Genomic DNA, 19,107 nt, shown 5'->3' with positions numbered 1-19,107 from the left:
TTCATGGATCATAAATGAGCAATTAATTAAGACACAACTCGAAATTCTTACTGATAGCACTGACAGTCTAGGACCTGAAATGGTGATATATCTCAATTGTGACAAATTTGTTTTTCTGTGGGAATTGTACTGGCTCCAAAATGGTTGCATAGAAGAACTTGTTCCAAAGTATTGGAAAGTTGATAATATACAAAAGAAACTTTTGCATGAAATGAAAAGAGGTGATTTTCTGTAAAGACAATAAGATTGAGACTTACGAGTTTTTGTCATGGAACAGACAGCTCAAGGCCAAAGGCTACACCCTCATTTTTGTATTTAAGAACATGCACGAGTTCTAAGGGTTAAAGCAGCATGGCTGGAAATAACTAGGCACAGTGTGTGTGCTTCCTCTTATGTCAGGATAGCAACACAGTAAGGAGGATAGCAACACAGTAAGGAGGATAGCAACAGCAGTAAGGAGGATAGCAACACAGGAAGGAGGATAGCAACAGCAGTAAGGAGGATAGCAACACAGGAAGGAGGATAGCAACAGCAGTAAGGAGGATAGCAACACAGTAAGGAGGATAGCAACACAGTAAGGAGGATAGCAACAGCAGTAAGGAGGATAGCAACAGCAGTAAGGAGGATGCATCTGTCCGTCTTGCCACTTTGTACTAGTTTCTTCAGTTGCACAGAGACAAGGAGTGTCAGATGATGTGAGGAGACTTTCAGTGTCAATGCTACACACACACACACACACACACAAACTGCTTTCATGCTGCAGATTTTCATCAGAGAAAATCCAAGCCCATGCTTCTGGACGGTAAAGTCAGTGGAAAGTTTAACTTGTTAGAGTCCGGGCCAAAGCCCCCGGACGTCAGGGTGCGAGCTAGTCAACCCCCAGAGAATGACAAAGAGTCTCACTGGTAATGCAAACAGCAAACAGAGTTTATTACGCCAGCATGCTGGGGTCAGACCACACTTGGGGCACACAGGCCAGCCAAGCAGGGCGGTCGGACCCCGAACAGCACAAGACAGTAGTTTATATAGGACCTTTGGGGCTGGGAAATACATCAAAAGTAACAACCTTAGACATGTTCATAATTTTAGGGCCTTCAGGCACAAGAAGCTTGTTCCGTTCCCATACCCACTATCTTTATGGCTCATCCCATTCTCACACTCTTATCTTCCTCCTGTTTTTGGGACCGGAGAAGAACTGTGCCCTTGCCTTCACAAAGTTGCAAGGCAGCAAAGAACAGATTTATCGCTAAAGCGTAATCCTCCCAAAGTCCGGGCACCTCCTGGCCTAGCAAAGTAGCAGTTGTTCAGTACAAAGGAATCTCACACTGCCCAACAACAGCATTTCACCCACACTCTAACAAACTGAGGTCTGTGTGGGTCACATATGGGCAGTTCTGAAATAGCTGGGTACGAAACTGCTGCACTGTTTTCTTAGGAGACTGAGCAGTGCTCTTTCCATGGGAATAATACTTATGTGTGTATTTTATCTGTACAAGGACTTACTTCAAAACATACCTGGAAGTGTACTTACAGCTGACCTATATGAGAAATTCATTGACATTCTGGATGAAGGGAATGACGAGGCCAAGATAGCCATGATTGTGAGGTAAAAATGTGATAATTATTCTCTTCATGTTGAGAAAATACAACCACCATTGTCCTAGAAAAATAGCATGTTGAATATAATTTTATTGCTTAATCCATTGAAATCACATGAATGTGTTTATTTTGCCAGGCATAGAGGCCAGTTTAGAGAGGTAATCCTTGTTACTGTCACTCGGGTCTTGTTTCTTTGTACACATCCTAACAGAGGGCATTGGAAGAGGGTAAATCCATTGTTTCAAGCTGGATTCTAGAAGATAAATCAGCTCTGAATGTTTGTGTAACACTGCTAGTGATGTAGTGAATCCAGTGAAACATTTGCTCAGCAGTCATACCAGGCTGTTGTCATTTACATATTGGATAAGCTTTCGTTTCTTGCCATGAGACATCATTCTTGTGCTAGTGACTTATAAATGAGAGAATCTCATTATAGTCTGTTTCTGTTTTCATTTAGTAGGGTTTCCAGTTGGTCACAGTCTCAAGTTTGCCTCTGTTAATTTACATATGAATAACATTTGCTCAGTTTAACATAGAATTGAGCGGATTAAAAGAAACTATTTTGAAGACATGTTGATACATCCTGCAATGTTTTCATTGTTTTTAACAGTGGTTTACAGAATGTTCCCATTAATCTGTGAGTAAAATGTACTGAGCTAACAATTTCTGTGTACAGGCTTTTGCAACAGCTGCCTAAGCCAAACATCCATCTCCTGCAATCCCTCTTTCGCTGTTTGTGCAAGATTTCACAGAATTCACCCTCGAAGGAGATGACAAGTTCTAACTTGGCTTGGTGCATTACTCCGAGTCTTCTACGGCCACCAATTGCCAGCATCTTAGATAAAGGAACAGAATGGAAGAAAAAAGTAATGATGTGTTACATTTTTTTTCCTATAGGGGGTTGTTTCTCCACCTTGATCATGACATTAAGTTAGGGGTGGATGAGGCCTCAGGTTGGACATTGGAAGCAATGATTCACCTCATTCCCATCAAAACTCCAAATATCAGATAGAGAGAGGAAGATGATATGATATAATGAATTTGGACTTAAGATTGGACAAAGCAAGATTCCAGGCTGGGTCTCTTGTGACAATATTCTTTCCAAGGCAAAGTTGTTTCATGCAAGTGATTTCAGCAGTTACAATACCAGGGCATCTGGGTTGTCCTGAGGAATATGGACACATGATTGGGCCTTTTTCTTCTGATAACGAATCAGAGAGATGCCAGGTTCATCTCTGCAACTGTGATGTAAAAACTAATCAAAGATCTCACAACTACTTAATGGTGCACAGCATACCAGACAGAGCCTCGGCCCTTTCCCAAGGCCGTAAAAACAGACATACATACATTATGACCACTCTGAATTTTCGTCTCTAAATTTCACTTTCTTATTAGATCCAAGTTTCACATATGCAGTGGGATTTATAATGATGCCAGATGTAAAAGTACATCATCTCCCTTTTGCCCTTTGTTTTATAGGTTGCTTTTGTACAATTTTTGCTTGATCACTGCTTCAAGATTTTTGGAGATAATCTCACCCCTACCATCAGAGATAACATAACACGTATGGACCACAAAATAGAAGCTTCAGGTACCAGGCCTGATTTCTTTTAAAAAATATTTCTGATTTTTATTTGAAAAACAGTTATAGAGACAAGAATAAAAAGCTCTTCCATCCACTAGTACACTCCCCAAATGGCTGTAATGGCTGGAAGCGGGCTGGTCCAGAGCCAGGAGCCAGGATCTTACTCCATGTCTCCTAGATGGGTGCAGGTGCCCAAGGACTCGAGTTACCCCTCACCGATTTCGCAGGACATAAACAGGGAGCTGGATCCGAAGTCGAGCATCTGGGATATAGTACGGATAGTAAGCCAGCAGAAGGTGAGGCAGGTGTTTCAGCATCTTCCAGACCTGAGAGAGATCAAGGTGGATTTCCATGTGCCTTTATTTGGCTAAATCTCATGGTAGTAGCCATTGGTAAATTGATTCAATAGCTGGAAGGCCCTGTAGTCTTTATTTTCTGCCTCTCTCCTCTGTCTCACTTTGCACTTCCAATACATAAGTAACTAATCATGAAAGAAGTACAATAGTAGACAGGCACTTGGATGGAGATCTAGGCTACTGGGTCACACCCAAAATGACTGCAGTTTACGACACTGGGCTAGACGAAATCAAGCAAGTGGCTTAATCCAGGCCTTCTGCCAACATGGCAGCTCTCCAGGTCTTTGAGTCATAACTGTTGTTTCAATTCATTTTGATGGAAGATTTGAAGGAGACAGAGTATGAATGCATGTGATTAGGAAATGCATCGTAATTTGAACACATAATGCCTTTTAATCTTTGAGAAGATATCTTACCCATGAACCTCCTGATTGCAGTTATAATAAGAATGGCTGCCCCTTGGCATAGTAAGCACCTGTTAATGCAGTGCGACAAACCATGCCTGTTCAACTCCGGGTTTTAATACCAATTCCTGAAAGGCAGGGAAGAAGAGTACTTTCACTCCACCCAGGGCTTTGGACTGATTTTAGTCTGTAGAGCTTTGTTGACATTCACTGATTCATTGATATTTTTTCCTATCCATTTCCAGAAGCATGCAGTCATCCAGAAAATGTGGAAATGGGATTCCATGAGTTGAACACTACATCTAACCATCTCACTTCTTCCTCACATTCTCACCTGAAGCCTGCTCGACAGAAACATTCCGTTAAAAAGTGGTTTTCTCAGCGTGTCTTTGGTAACAAGCATAATAAGGTGGCACCTACTTTGCCCACTTCTAAACAAGCACCACTGTTTGGCTCACCCCTGCATGACGTGTGTCGCGATGGCAAGCTGCCAAAGTCAATTTCAGTAAGTTTTTGTGTACTCTTCTATACCCTGGCATTTCTGAGCTACAGTTTTATCCATGTTTGTCTCAAAAATGGAAAAGTCACTGGATGGCCCCTTTCTGTGGCTAAAAAACTTTCTTTACTCTTCAATGAAAAATAATCTGATTTATCTATTGCCCTGTGGTAAGGGAAAATGCATAGAAATACAGAACACATGGAAACTGTGTCGCTGATTTCAGTAAAGACTCCCATACACCCTCACACACTAATTGGATCTGAATGTCTGAATATCAGTGAGCCGCCTCATCTCACATTCCCCTCTTGGCTTTTGCAGTACTCTCTGCTAATCTCACATTTTCTTTCATGTTCTCTACTGGACTACTTTGTCTCACAACTCAGTACCCCTCAGTTTGATCTCACTTTTCTCTCAAGTGTTTCAACATAAAAATTCATCTGATGGAATATCTATCCTTCCATTCTAACAGAACCTGTCAAGGGAAAGCTACGTATGTGGGCACTTAATACTGAAAAGTAGAATACTAGAATTCAGTTGTAGCATCTATGGAGTTCCCATGGTTTCTCCATTTTCACCACTTGACATGCAGAATTTTAGTCTCCATGTGTAAAAATCATCATGTTAGGTACTTTGTAAATATCATCATAGTCCTTGCCTCTATCACAATGAGAAGGTAATATAATAAGAAAAGGCTTTGGAGAAGGAATCAGGATTCAGATTTGTCACAAGAAAGAATTGGCACTATAGAGATGCAGGAATAGGTGTATAGTCTTTGTGGGGTACAAGGAGGAAATTGTTTTAGCAAAAATGTCTACACTGGAGACCATCAGGGGTATTCAGAATGAATGAGCAAAAGTGTAACTGATGAGAGGTGACTCCATGGAGGACTCGAAGCAGAGAAGTTGGATTTGAAAGTACAAATTCCCTGGAAAGGAACATGTTACAAAATTGAGCATCAAAGATATTTTATTGTGTGGTTATGGAATGTGAATATGCATGATTAAAGAGTACAAGATGTACTCAGAGGTGCCAAAATGAACATTTCAAGCTTCTTTTCATTTTATTCCGTCCAGATCTGTAACCCTGCATAGTCTAGCTCTCTTGTTGTAAAAGGGATGTGCTTGTCCTATGCTCCTGATAATATGAGATGCTACAAATTTATTTCATTTATGTTACATACAGGATATGTTTTCCTATATTGATTCAAAGGGCCAATTTACAGAGGGCATATTCAAAACACGTGTCAATGGCCAAGCATATAGAGCCCTGAGAGAAAAACTTAATTCTAGAGAATGCGTGGACTGGACAAGTGAGTCCCCCTATGTGGTGGCAACTGTTTTAAAGGTGAGAAGTAGCCTAGTGTCATCTGGGTACAGTTTTGAAGTCAGTATGCTGTGTCTCCTTCATTGGATTGCTCAAGGACTGCAGTGGGCCAAAATATTGAATCTGTAAAATATGTTACAAACTACAGATAGCCACTCACTTGGAAATTATCAAGTTAAAGCTCAAATATGCAGGTATATTTCTGTGAGAGGAAATGGCAGAAATGAGAAAGAACTGAATTAATCCATCTTGGTACTTGACAGTAGTGTACAAATAGAGGTTGCCACCGTCACAACCAAACACAGGTTTTGAAGATGGCGTTAGGATGAGAAACTGAATTTTCTTGTCCCCATTTCTTTCTTTTTTTTCTGTCTGCTGGTTCACTTCCCAAGTGGTCTTTTTTTTTTTTTATTATTGCATTTCATTTTGTAACATCGTTTCATAGGCTCTGAGGTTCCCCCAACCCCTCCTCGTGCCCCCCAAGGGTGGGTTGCTCCACCTTATTGCAGTATCACAGTTCAAATCCAGTCTTGTTTCTTTCATTGCAAGCATGTACCATGCATAGAGTCCAGCATCTTATTGTCCAGATCAATTCAACAGTTTCTTGGGGAGACCATCTCTGGTCTAAAGGCAGAACAGGCAGAATATCATTCTGACCAATTAAAAGCCATAACATGACATCAGCAACAGTTTACCACATTATGGGGTTAATTGACATGGTATTGAGGACTGATATGTTAGAAAATGCAGGTTCTTAACCACATCCTGTGACTACTTCATTAACATTTCAATTTTAGTTTATATACAACCTGCTTCTATCCGCCTTAAAATGGCTATAGGATACTATTCAGCTGTCTCGTGTCTATTTTCATTTTTGTATTTAGCAGTTTATTGTATTGAAGCATAATTTTTACTGAACTTGGCAGATTTTAGGATAGTCCAAACTGGCTTATAGCTTTAACAGGGCATATGTCACCAGTTGAGGCACTGAACAATTTTAGGAGGGGTGTGCAGAGAAATCTTCAATACCCTAGTTAGGAGTAACTTATTTTCGTGTCCTGCCTAGTAAGATATATGTGAGTCCCCGCTGACCGTTTCGTGTTTGGTTCTAAGCTTTCCTTGTTGGTCTCTGTCTATTCTGATTTTTTTTTTGTTGTTTGTTTGTTTTGTTTTGCTTTGTTTTTTTGGGGGGCCTCCGGGGTGACCCTGATAGTCATTGCAGGAGAGGGTGGGGATCCAAAGTTGGAACTAAGCAAGGACCCAAGAAAGCTCCTCTCCCTAGTCCCGAAGGAAGTTTGTTGTTCTGTTTCTGCGGACTGCTCAGGGCTACTGGCTGTTGTTCCAGTGACATTGGACCCTGCGAGGAGGGAGTTGGACTTTATATCCCACGTGGGAGATTCAAATGGGAATGGGTGACCTCAGAGTTCTCGGCCTCCGAAAGCCCCATTTCTGTTTAGCCATAGGACAATTGGCAACAGATTGATAATGACTTTAATTGAATACTATTATGTTTCAATAATAATAATAATACAAACAAGTGGAGTGTTCCCCCTTTGTATTGTACACACAGAATATGGATTTAACTTCCCAGCCAGGTATAGCATCTCTGAATAATTTGCGTCTGGCTCTGGGTAGCACCATGTTACATGACTAGTAAATCACTATGAACTTAAAATAGTTACATGATCAGAACTATATTAATTGATTTTGCTATTTAGGTGTCTAGATGCTGAGACCCAAAACTCTTGGCGCATTCTTTTTGGGTTTTATCTTTGCTTCACTGATTAACTTTGCTAATGGAATCTGGATTATGGGATCTTGGAAACAGGAAAGAAAACACTAGTTGTAAATCACGTGTGTGATGTACACATTAGGTAAAGGTACCCCTGAGTGCCAAACCCTCAAAGGCAGTCAGAAGCCAACAATCCCTTTCAGCCCAGACACGGGACCCCCTCCCAGGGATGCACAGCGTTCACATCTCTGAGCTGGGCCATTGTACACTAATGACATGTAAATATACCAGAGGACTGGAACTGTGCTCTTCTGCTCACTGCTCTATTCTCATTACTCCTAACTGTATCTTTGCCAAAGATTAGTTCAGTAAACGTTAGAGTGAACTGTCACAGGTTTATAATCATTATAGTTCCCTGGATGCATTTACTGTTATAAATACTGCTGTAAGAATTATATGGTGAGACAATTACATGCCGGAGTCCAGCTCCAGCTGAGTTCGGACGAGATTGGGCGCGTTCAGGGTGGTATGGCCATAGACTCCAGCTGAGTTTGGAACTCGAGAAGGGTGCATGAATGAGGCACAAAGAGAGAAAGAGACGGACCACTAGGATTCCATGATCATCGTGGACAATGCGAGAAAGCTGTCCGCTTTATTTATGCAAAACCAGTCAAACTCTGGCTCAGACTTTTACGTCATGGTCAAATGGGTGTTTCTAAGGACAATTCTGCAGTTTGTTTTACCTAAGGCAGGATGTTATCCATCCTGGTGCCATGGTTAGGAAGTTCTCAATAGATGGCGCCTATTAATCAGTAACAGATTCCTACTACAATCCTCATTCTACAACTTAGTCTTGAATCAGTTAAGGGAGGAAATGCATCACAGAAGAAAGGACCTAAAGATCAAAGAAGGAGGGAAAGGATAGATGCCCTGTACACCTGGGAACAGAACACCCTTGATTGGCCTGTGGTCAATGGGGGCAGCAATAAAAGGCCCTTTTGCTAAAATGGTATCAGCAACATCAACTTCCAAGCTCACATTGGTAGTAAACATTAACTCCACAGTGTCAGACAATGCCTAACTAAATTACAGAGATCTCAGTGGGGTTGTCTGGTGTCCATGCAAAGGGAGGCAGAACTGCATTCAGGTGGTCGTAGAGATATCCACCGGGGCCCTGCCGAACAGCGGGAAGTTCCTTGCGGCCCTGCCTGCAATGGAACAATACTCTTCACACCCTTGTGTCCCCCACATCCACTGCACGGACCCCAACAATTACAAATAACATTAGCAATGATATATAACAACTTCTCTTTGTGCTTATATAAAGAAAAGGAAAACACCCTTTTTTTCCTTTTCAAATGTGTGTTGAATTTCATGGTATTATCAACGTGCGTCAATCATGCCTGGTATTATTGGTGTGTGCCAGTCATGCCTGTTATCAACAGTGAATGTCACTCATATACCTGGTATTAACAGTGTGTGTCACTCATATACCTGGTATTAACAGTGTATGTCAGTCATATACCTGGCATTATCAGTGTACATCAGTCATATACCTGATACTACCAGTGTGTGTCACTCATATGCCTGGTGGTGTTGGTGTATGTCAGTCATACCTGGTATTATCAGTGTATGTCAGTCATACCTGGTATTATCAGTGTGTGTCAGTCATACCTGGTATTATCAGTGTGTGTCAGTCATACCTGGTATTAACAGTGTGTGTCACTCATATACCTGGTATTAACAGTGTGTGTCACTCATATGCCTGGTTTTATTGGTGTATGTCAGTCATATACCTGGTGGTATTGGTGTATGTCAGTCATGTACCTGGTATTAACAGTGTACGTCACTCATATACCTGATATTATCAGTGTGTGCCAGTCATATACCTGGTAATATCTGTGTACATCTGTTGGCAACGCCCTCGTCGCCACGTACCCCGAGCCGAGCGGAGGGACTAGGGTTACACAAAAGACAATACGCGGAGAGCCAACACAAGGCAACACGGAGTACACCGAATGCCGATCGATGACAGATTGATCTTTATTGCAACTCCAGGCTTTCTTTTATACTCTCCCTAGCTCCTCCCAGTGTTTATCCAGTCCTCAAGTGGCCACCCTAAATCCTCTAGTTCCTCCCAGTAGTGGCCACCCTAAATCCCTTGAGTTCCTCCCAGTAGTGGCCGCCCTAAATCCCTTGAGTTCCTCCCAGTGTTTATCCAATCCTCTAGTGGCCACCCTAAATCCCTTGAGTTCCTCTCAGGGTTTATCCAATCCCTTGGCAGATAACTTGACAAATAGGAAGCAGGAACTTGCGGTTAAGCCAGTGGCTAGATGTATCAGGCCAAAATTGCTCATCCTGTTATGCTCTGAGAAACAAGCTAAGCTGTGGAGTTAATCCTTGGGAGACCGGGGCCTGCATACATCAGTCATATACATGGGCTAATTTTCCTTAACACTACTCAGAAAGCTTAATAGCCAGGATATACCAAAGCATAATGATAAGATTGTGTTTTATCTCAATTATAATAAATTTCTTCTCGTGGGTATTGTATCTGTAGCAGCCAATGGGAACAACTAAATATGTCATTTTTTAATAACATTTGCAAGAAACTTCTGCTTAGCAGTAGTACAGAATTAAATATGAAGACAAGAATCATAAGGATATTATGAAAGTTTTGTCAAAAGGGGCATGCACAACTCAAATCATGAAAATCATTCAGTTTTCATGTGTTGTGTGAGTGTACACCTGAGTGTGACTAGGCAGTTCTTTTGATTCCAAATCTTGGCAGCTAAGACTTGAATGCCCAGGATCTGAAACAATGTTTCAGATAAACACATAAGGGAAAACATATGTGCTCATTACTTGTCTAGAAAATAAGCACAAAAAGAATTATTCACGCCCAGATCTTGTCAGTTTTTATAAGTTCACTAAAATAAGAAGTGCCAGGTGATAGGAAGAGGTTTCGTGTTCATTCTCAGCACACTCCAGATCCCAATTTTATGACAGTACCATTGATCTGAAAAAATCCATCCATGCTTCTGATTTATGAATCAGAAGACAGCAGTAACTAAGTTCTTACAATTTGATTTACTGTGAAGAAATGGTGAAATAATAGAATGTTTCAATTAGGTTTTCTCATTAGGTTAGCCAAATAATAATATTTTTCCATCTGTGTAAGGATTTTCTTCAAAGTATACCTGGAAGCCTGTTTACAACCAACCTCTATGAAAAATTCATTGATGCTTTGGATGAAGGGAACAACGAGGTCAGAACTGCCATACTTTGCAGGTGATGCTTAACAACTATTCTCTTGGGCATATCTCAACAATGCAGCCAACATTCTTTTTAAAAAGCTTCTGTTTTTTCCATTTTATCTACTCAACTCATGACCCAGACAAAGGACTACATTGAGAGATAAACAAGGAGTTTACAATGTGGGGGAGGCCTTGCTACTGCTGTTGAGTTCATGCTGCACTGTTAACATTATGAATATGGAGGCCTCATCTTTGTACACATCCTTCATATAGAGTACTGACAAAAGAGGAAATCCTGATTCCATGTGTATACAAGAGGATTAGCCAGTGTTCTTTGTGTAACATTGTCAAAGACTGCTGAACACTAGTCTATTGGTGGTTAGAAATTGAATCCAATGACACATTTTCGTACAACTGCATACCTTGAGTGGGCCTCTAAGAAAACTAACCCTAACCCTAACCCTTGCAGTGTTTGCCTCAAGGCAGTGCTGTTATGCTACTACCTTAAAAACTAAAGGAGACTATTCTGTGTAATTTGGGTTATTATCAACAAGCTCTCAGTTTGTTAATTCTGAAAGCAGGATGTTTTAAATATACTTGCATTATCTATTAATATTTGCTGAATTTAACGGATTAAAGAAATATTGCATGGGATATTTTAAAGACATAGTGGTATATTCTTCATTATTTTCATTGTAATTTTTCAATGATGCACAAAGCATTCTGTTCCATGTTGTATGTGAGTACAATATCCTAAGTAAAATTCTTGTTCTAAGAGTGTCTTTTTCTGTGTTTAGGCTTTTAGACCAGCTTCCCAAAGTGAATTTTCATCTCTTGCAATCCTTATTCATATGTTTATACAAGATTGCATACTCACCGTTAAGTAAGATGACATCATTCGATTTGGCATTGTGCCTGACTCCAAGCCTCCTTTGGCTGCCCATTTCAGGGAGCTCAGGAAGAGGATCGGAATGGCAGAGGAAGGTAATGAGGTGTCTCATTTTTATGCCAAGAGAAGGACTGTCTCTACTTTGAATCTTAAATCTTGTGCATTAATTCCTACTAGCCAGTTCATGGTTGCACACTTGGAGTACTGCTAGAGAGGAATACAATCATCCATCATTCTACTAGTTAAGAGCAGGTGAAGACTCAGCAGGATGCTGAATACTTGGCATCACTCGGCCTTTCTCATGCAAGAGGAAGTCCCTCGAGTGATACTTGGGTAGAGACATGTACCATGATGTGATAGACATGAACCCAGGCATTGGAATTGGAAACACAAGGTCCAAGTGTGGGTCTTATGAGTGAACACTGTGCAACAGAGAGTAGTGTTTCCATGCCAAGGCTTTTTCATTATGTAATAACAGTCACTGTAGAGCACAGCACCCGGGTGACAGTCAAGCACCTGAACAAAATGGCTGCCCCCTGTCCTTCCTCTGCTGTGACTCCTCCTGAGAGATGTCCAATTCTATTTCTGCTCATGGAAAGTGAAAATTAAGCAAAGATTCCAAAACATCCTAATGAGATCCCAACAGGCCAATTGTGACTTCTCTGCTCTGAGCAAAGCAGAGCTTAGGCAGAGCTACTGGAGGGACTGCAGCACAAGGAGACATTTTATCTCCAGCAGCCTCCTTTCTTATGGAAAGCGTTCACTGAGTCCCTGCCTGTGTGCCAGGCTGACACCGCTTTACTTAAGAAGTGAATATCCTGAGTGTGTTTGTGTTGGACACTTCACAATTTATAGTGTGGATATGCGGCTTCACTTAGGAAGCTCCATTGAAAATTATCTATAAATGTGTATTCATTGAAGTCAAAATAACTAACTCAATCCACAAATGAGGTGACTGCATTGATTAGAAGTAATCACACATTTAGCATAGTTCACAGCTAAAATGTTAGGAATGAGATGCTTCAATTTATCTTCTCTTGCCTTCTTTCCTTTATCTTGAAAAATTTTTTTTATTATTATTTAACTTCATTAATTACATTGTATTATGTGACACAGTTACATAGATACTTGGGTTCTCCCACCCCTCCCCAAACCCTCCCACCATGATGGATTCCTCCACCTTGTTGCATAACCACAGCTTTGTGGTAACATTTTTATTACTTTGTAGTGAAAGGCTTAATGTGCCATTAGAGTTCAGCAAGTAAAAACAGAAAGGAATCACTGTTCATCAGGATTATGGAAAAGTGCTATAAGCAATAAATTAAAAGATGTCAAGTTTACTCATACAAGCAAAATATGTATATGTAGGTTAAGTATCAGAGATTAGAGGAAATGGAGCTTTTCGCCTTTTTAAAAATCTAGGTTATTGGGCTCGGCAGCGTGGCCTAGTGGCTAAGGTCCTCGCCTTGGTCCCATATAGCTGCTGGTTCTAATCCCGGCGGCTCCACTTCCTCTCTGTCTCTCCTCTTCTCAGTATATCTGACTGTGTAATGGAAATAAAATAAATCTTTCAAAAAAAAAAAAATCTAGGTTATTGGGCCCAGTGGCGTGGCCTAGCGGCTAAAGTCCTCACCTTGAACGCCCGGGATCCCATATGGGCGCAGGTTCTAATCCCGGCAGCTCCACTTCCCATCCAGCTCCCTGCTTGTGGCCTGGGAAAGCAGTCGAGGATGGCCCAATGCACTGGGACCCTGTACCCACATGGGAGACCTGGAAGAGGTTCCTGGTTCCCAGCATCGGATCGGCGCGCATCGGTGCGGCTCAGTTGGGGAGTGAATCATCGGACGGAAGATCTTCCTCTCTGTCTCTCCTCCTCTGTGTATATCTGACTTTGCAATAAAATTAAAATAAATCTTTAAAAAAAATCTAGGTTATTTCACTAACAGTGATTTCTGTGTATCCATGTTGTTGCAAAAGTCAAGATTTTAGTCTTTTGAAAAGGTCTATGCCCAAAATTTCTACATTTTCTCATCATTACATACAGAAATTCCATACAGAAAATGAATTCACATTTTTATGTCAATTTCAATCTTTCTTTGAATTCTAAATGTTATGCTTTTGTGGGTTACACAATTTATATGTAGATTATGATTTTAAAATGATAAATGTTTTGTTGTTGTCTTTCATGTAACAGGTTACACTTATACAATATTTAATTGAAAACTACACAAGGATTTTTGGACACAAACTGACTTCCCCCATGGGAGAAGACATAGAAAATCAGGACAATGTCCAGGACACCTCAGGTATCATAATGACCCATTGACACTTGATGACACTGCTGTGCCCTGACAGGTCTTCAGGCTGTCTTGGAGTCCACGGCATGTTCACAGGGCAGTGAGGCCCTTGTCCACAAGCTCACTCACAGGCCCAGGATGGGGTCACGTGGATGTGAAACAAAAGAGAGGCTAAGCCAACTGTTTTCAGAAAGCAAGTGCTAATTCTAACTGCTTCAAGATGCATCCTATTGTACAACACAGGACCTAAGATTTTTTTTTTTTTAAAGATTTATTATTATTGGAAAGCCGGATATACGGAGAGGAGGAGAGACAGAGAGGAAGATCTTCCATCCGATGATTCTCTCCCCAACTGAGCCGCAACAGCTAGTGCGCGCCGATCCGAAGCCAGGAAACTGGAACCTCTTCCGGGTCTCCCATGTGGGTGCAGGGTCCCAAAGCTTTGGGCTGTCCTGGACTGCTTTCCCAGGCCACAAGCAGGGAGCTGGATGGGAAGTGGAGCTGCCGGGATTAGAACCGGTGCCCATATGGGATCCTGGCGTATTCAAGGCGAGGACTTAAGCCGCTAGGCCACGCTGATGGGCCCAGGACCTAAGATTTTTACAACAGGTTTTGTCGAACCCCTTTTATTAAAGGGTTCGTCACAAAGTACACAGATTAATGAAATTTAAGCATGAGTTAACACATTATTTATTAAGAGACAGATTCCTGAAGAGAGAGATACTTCCCACTTAACTTCCTTCACTATTGAAAACATTGTGTGAGGTTGGGTTGTGCCAAAATCAGGAACTTAACCTAACTATTCTGCATGGGTTTCAGGAGTCCAGGTAATTGAACCAACAATACTATTTCAGCTTATTTTCATGGAAATATTTTGAATTTCAGACCTTTTTTTTTGTATGCAGTTTTCATATTTGGGGGAAGACTGTTTTGAGCAACACAAGCTTTGTCAATGACAATATAATCATACTTTGAATTCTTATCACACACGCCCTGAACTTCAGTATACATAGAATCAATATGCCCTAAAATAGCTTCCACTATTCCTTTTTTATTTCTTCTCCCGCCCTCCGCTGCTCCAGTCAGTGACCCTTGGGGCTGTATGCCTTCAGTGTGCATGGAAACAGTTTTAACAGAACTAGAATTGTTGGAAAAACAGCCTTGCTTTCATGTGATAAATGCTTTTCACAATGTAAAATGTCATGCCTGTCCTGAAAATATACATGATTGATTCCTTCAGATTTGTGCCTTCTCATGGTTTTATGACGTTTTTCAATTGTTTAAGAGACATTGTTAGGAAAATGTAATTTATTAGTTAGGATGACTGAAAAATTGAGACCATTGATACCAAAATAATCTTTTGTTTTTCTCTCACCAGAGAAAATGGAGCAATCTGTTGACTTTGAGTGTGTGGACATCACATTAATTGACTAAAAGACCCGGATATGGAAGATGGAAAGCCCACATCTAGAATGGGCCCATCTAACTCTACATTCTACTGAGACATTTAGTATTAACATCTACACATTTACATATGACTTTGCACACCCATACTTCTTTTCACACTAAAACTTCTTTAAAACTATTTACCGGATTTTCCTAAGGGTGACTGACATCTTTACCTTTTTTCAAGACAAAATGGATTTTCTTGATGAAGATTGGTCATGAAGCACCTTAAATTCAGACCACCTTTCTGCTTGCCATCTTACATGATCTGTTCTTAATGGAGTACTCAGTGAGCATCCTCCAACACAGGAGCTCAGAGTGTTACCATCACTCCTACACAAGGGAACATCAAACGGCTCCTACAAAAATGCTATAAAAAGACAAAAATGGAAAGGATAAAAATGGAATTTAACAGATGAGATTTTTGGTCAAAAAATTAAATTCATGCATTTAAAAAATAATTTGTATTTTCATAAACTTTTTCACAAAGTCTGAAAAAATTTATGAAAATACATCTTATTGGAAATATTTGCATGAATTTAAAATTTTGAACCACTATAATCTCAAATTGTTAATTCCATTTTATGCTTTTCTTTATTACCTTTTTATACCTTTCTTTGTGTGCTATTTGATATGCCCTACACAAATTTAAGAACATTTTTATACAAAATGTGCTTTTAATGTACCCAATCCTACTTTGTTTTTACCAACTAAAAATCCATTAAAATCAGCTCATACATTGTTGTGTTACATCTATACATTTTTTAATATGCAAATGATATCCCCAAACCAAAATAAGCTTCCTGAACAAATAACCTACCTAGTCAAATTCATGACTCAAATAATTTAGAACTGTTTCAAGACTGAATATATGGCACAATTATAAACCATAAAGCGATATTACAAGTGTCTAAGCTTAAAAATCAATGGTGCCATATATACTTAAATGTTCATTACTACCTGTTTTGACTTTTTATTAATATCTATTTGGCTTTTTCCTTAAGATCTCTTTATTCATCAGTACCTAGTTGATTCAATTATTTGATTATTTATGAACACCTATTTGACCCTTAATATCTATTTGTTCATCAGTATCGATCTGACTGTTCAGAAATACCTGTTTGATTCTTAATATCTATTTGTTCACTATATATTTGACTTTCCAGAAATACCTATTTGACTTTTCCTAATAATTTTTTTCTAAAATACCTATTTTTCTTATTTAAAAAGTATTTAAAGGACACATGTTGAAATAACCAAAAACATTGAATTATTTTGAAAATGTAAATTTTAATGTATCAAAATTTATGCATTATAGAAATATCATCCCCAAATCTCAGATAGTAAATAGAATAAGGCACACAGGGCCAAACATTGGTACAAGTGCTTTGTATCAGTTCTATAACTATTCTCAGTGTCCTGGACGTTCTTATGATGACTTTCAAAATCCTAAATCATACATACGTAGTAAATGACAATTGTAACAAATATATACAAATAAAATTTGTGACAACAAGCAGTATATTCTTAAGTACACTAAATTGGTTGAATGACTATATATTGATATTTCACAAGTCTAGTATTTGATAACAAAAATACAGTGTTGCACTAGCTCAAGTTTCTAATTGTCCTTTGATTGTATTTATGCCATTGTATGTGTCTTTTCTTGATGAAATAAAATCACCAACAACTTACTGGCTTTGCTAATCACTTTACTTCTTCTGATTATTGGGTTACTGGAGGCTTATCTGGGTAGTCCTTCTTTCTTACCTGGGCCATTCAAGGGCCTTCATTGAACTGACAGCACTACAGAGACACTTACAGGCTTTCATGTCATGTGGGCTTTGCCTTGGTCTCCTTGGCATCAACAGGTAGACCCTGCCTCTCATATATGGAGGAGAAAGAGTTCCTACAACAAGGGATGTGTCAGACCATTCAAAGCACTACTTGCTACACGTTTGCTAAGGATCAGTTGGACAAAGTCTAGAGGTACAAGGGGCAAGGTCAGGCTCATATTAGTGGAGGATGGAACTTCATTAGGATCTACAACACATACCAGAATGTTCTAAGAGAAGCAGTCATTATTATTACTGAATGATAGTACCACTGTCTGCAGGCAGCAGGACCAGCACACAGAGTTTTGTATCCATTGGCCTCAACACTGCACTTTTCTGAAGTTTAGCAGTTAGTTTACAGCTCCAGCATGGATGACAGTGTCCCAGGGGCCTCCGAGGGTGCACAGTAGCCACTGTTTTGGAAGTGCAGTACTTGATATTCTAGTATGGGATGTGGGTATCCAAGCTGAGACTGAATTGTGATAAGTACCCACCCAACTCTCCATTCTATAGGCCAGCGTTTTCTAAGGATACTGCAGGAATAATCATAAACACATTGTTATTATACACATAACCACATTATTTCACAATTTCTCAGTTTTCATGCTTCCTTGTAGATTCCACACAGTAAACACGACTCACTTCCAATAACTCTTAAGAGGTCTACCTTTCCCCAGGAAGGGTGAGACAAATGGAACCCTATACTCCCCCATGTTTACACAGCAGCTCTGCAGGCCCAATCCCCAGGGCCAGAGAACAGGAAGAGCATCTTGGAAGGGGCTAGCATTCTTTTTGTTTTGTTTTGTTTTGTTTTGTGTGTGTGTGTGAAGGGTTTTGTTTGTCTAATGCATCTGAAAAGAATGCATATGCAAAGAATTGAGACATGAGAAAGCATTGGTTCCACACTAATGAATCTATAAGAATTAGGATTTGAGGAAGAAAGGTGGAAAAGGTTATCTAAGCATTTTTTAGAATTCGAGACTGCAACTGAAACTAGCTGATAAAATCCCTATTAACACTTAGGAAGTCTTCTTAAGACTCCATGATTTTTATTAAACTAGAGAGCCTCAAGTGGCTTCTCTACCGTTTCTCTTACGCAAAACAAAAATAAGGGGATTCTCCTGACTGGTCCTCTTGTTAAGTGTCTCCCCACCCAGTCCCACCCTCAGCTTCTTTTTTTTAATTACCTTGCATTATGTGGCAGATTTTTATATGCACTGGGATTCCCCCCACCCCTCTCCAAACCCTCTCCCCACGGTGGATTGCTCCACCTTACTGCATTTCCACAGTTCAAATTCAGTTGAGATTCTTTCATTGGAGGTATTTACCAAGCATACAGTCCAGCATCTTATTGTCCTGGTAAGTTCAATGGTTTCTTGGTGAGACCATCTCTGGTCTGAAGGTAGAGCCATCAGAGTATCATCCCAATTAAAAACCCCAACATAATATTTACAACCAATTACAACATTATGGCATTAATTGACATGGTATTGATTAACCAATATGTTAATAGGAAAATGCAGGTTCTCAACCACAACCTGTGACCTCTTCATAGACATTTCCATTTTGGTTTATATTCAATCCTGTTCTATACACCTCAAAATGGCTATAGATCGCCATTCAGCTGTCTCATGTCTATTCCAGTTTTAGTAGTTAGCAGTTTATAGCATTGAAGCATGGTTTCTCTGAACCTGGCTGTTTTTTGGGTAGTCTAACTCTATAACAAGACATATGTCAACAGTTTATGTGAACAGTTATAGGAGGGGTGTGCAGAGAAATCTTCAATACCCCAGTGAGGAGTGAGTAATCTTTGTGTCCCACCCAGTGAGTTATAAGTGCATCCCCGCTGACCGTTTCCTGTCTGTTTCTAAGCTTTCCTTGTTAT

At 40.0% G+C, this 19,107-nt stretch overlaps 1 protein-coding gene across 4 annotated transcripts in view; it reads left to right on the top strand.

Annotated features, from left to right (window-relative positions):
* LOC131482170 (rho GTPase-activating protein 20-like) overlaps positions 1 to 15,869 on the top strand; it is a 30,975-nt gene extending 15,106 nt beyond the window's left edge. The window contains exons 6-14 of one of the 4 annotated variants that reach the window (XM_058673969.1): positions 1,497 to 1,606; positions 2,276 to 2,465; positions 3,079 to 3,190; positions 4,190 to 4,449; positions 5,626 to 5,787; positions 10,680 to 10,789; positions 11,553 to 11,739; positions 13,839 to 13,950; positions 15,320 to 15,869. In XM_058673969.1, coding sequence (XP_058529952.1) covers positions 1,497 to 1,606; positions 2,276 to 2,465; positions 3,079 to 3,190; positions 4,190 to 4,449; positions 5,626 to 5,787; positions 10,680 to 10,789; positions 11,553 to 11,739; positions 13,839 to 13,950; positions 15,320 to 15,375 — 1,299 coding nt within the window. In that variant the 3' untranslated portion in view covers positions 15,376 to 15,869. Of the gene's footprint in view, positions 1 to 1,496; positions 1,607 to 2,275; positions 2,466 to 3,078; positions 3,191 to 4,189; positions 4,450 to 5,625; positions 5,788 to 10,679; positions 10,790 to 11,552; positions 11,740 to 13,838; positions 13,951 to 15,319 lie in introns of those variants that run through there. The other 3 variants (XM_058673964.1, XM_058673980.1, XM_058673972.1) reach the window with 3 other exon arrangements.
* Positions 15,870 to 19,107: the final 3,238 nt, after the last annotated feature.

This window comes from Ochotona princeps, chromosome 2 (genome assembly GCF_030435755.1).
Source record: "Ochotona princeps isolate mOchPri1 chromosome 2, mOchPri1.hap1, whole genome shotgun sequence".
NCBI lineage: Eukaryota > Metazoa > Chordata > Mammalia > Lagomorpha > Ochotonidae > Ochotona > Ochotona princeps.
The sequence above is the reverse complement of the archived record's forward strand: the minus strand, read 5'-3'. Positions and strand labels throughout refer to the sequence as shown.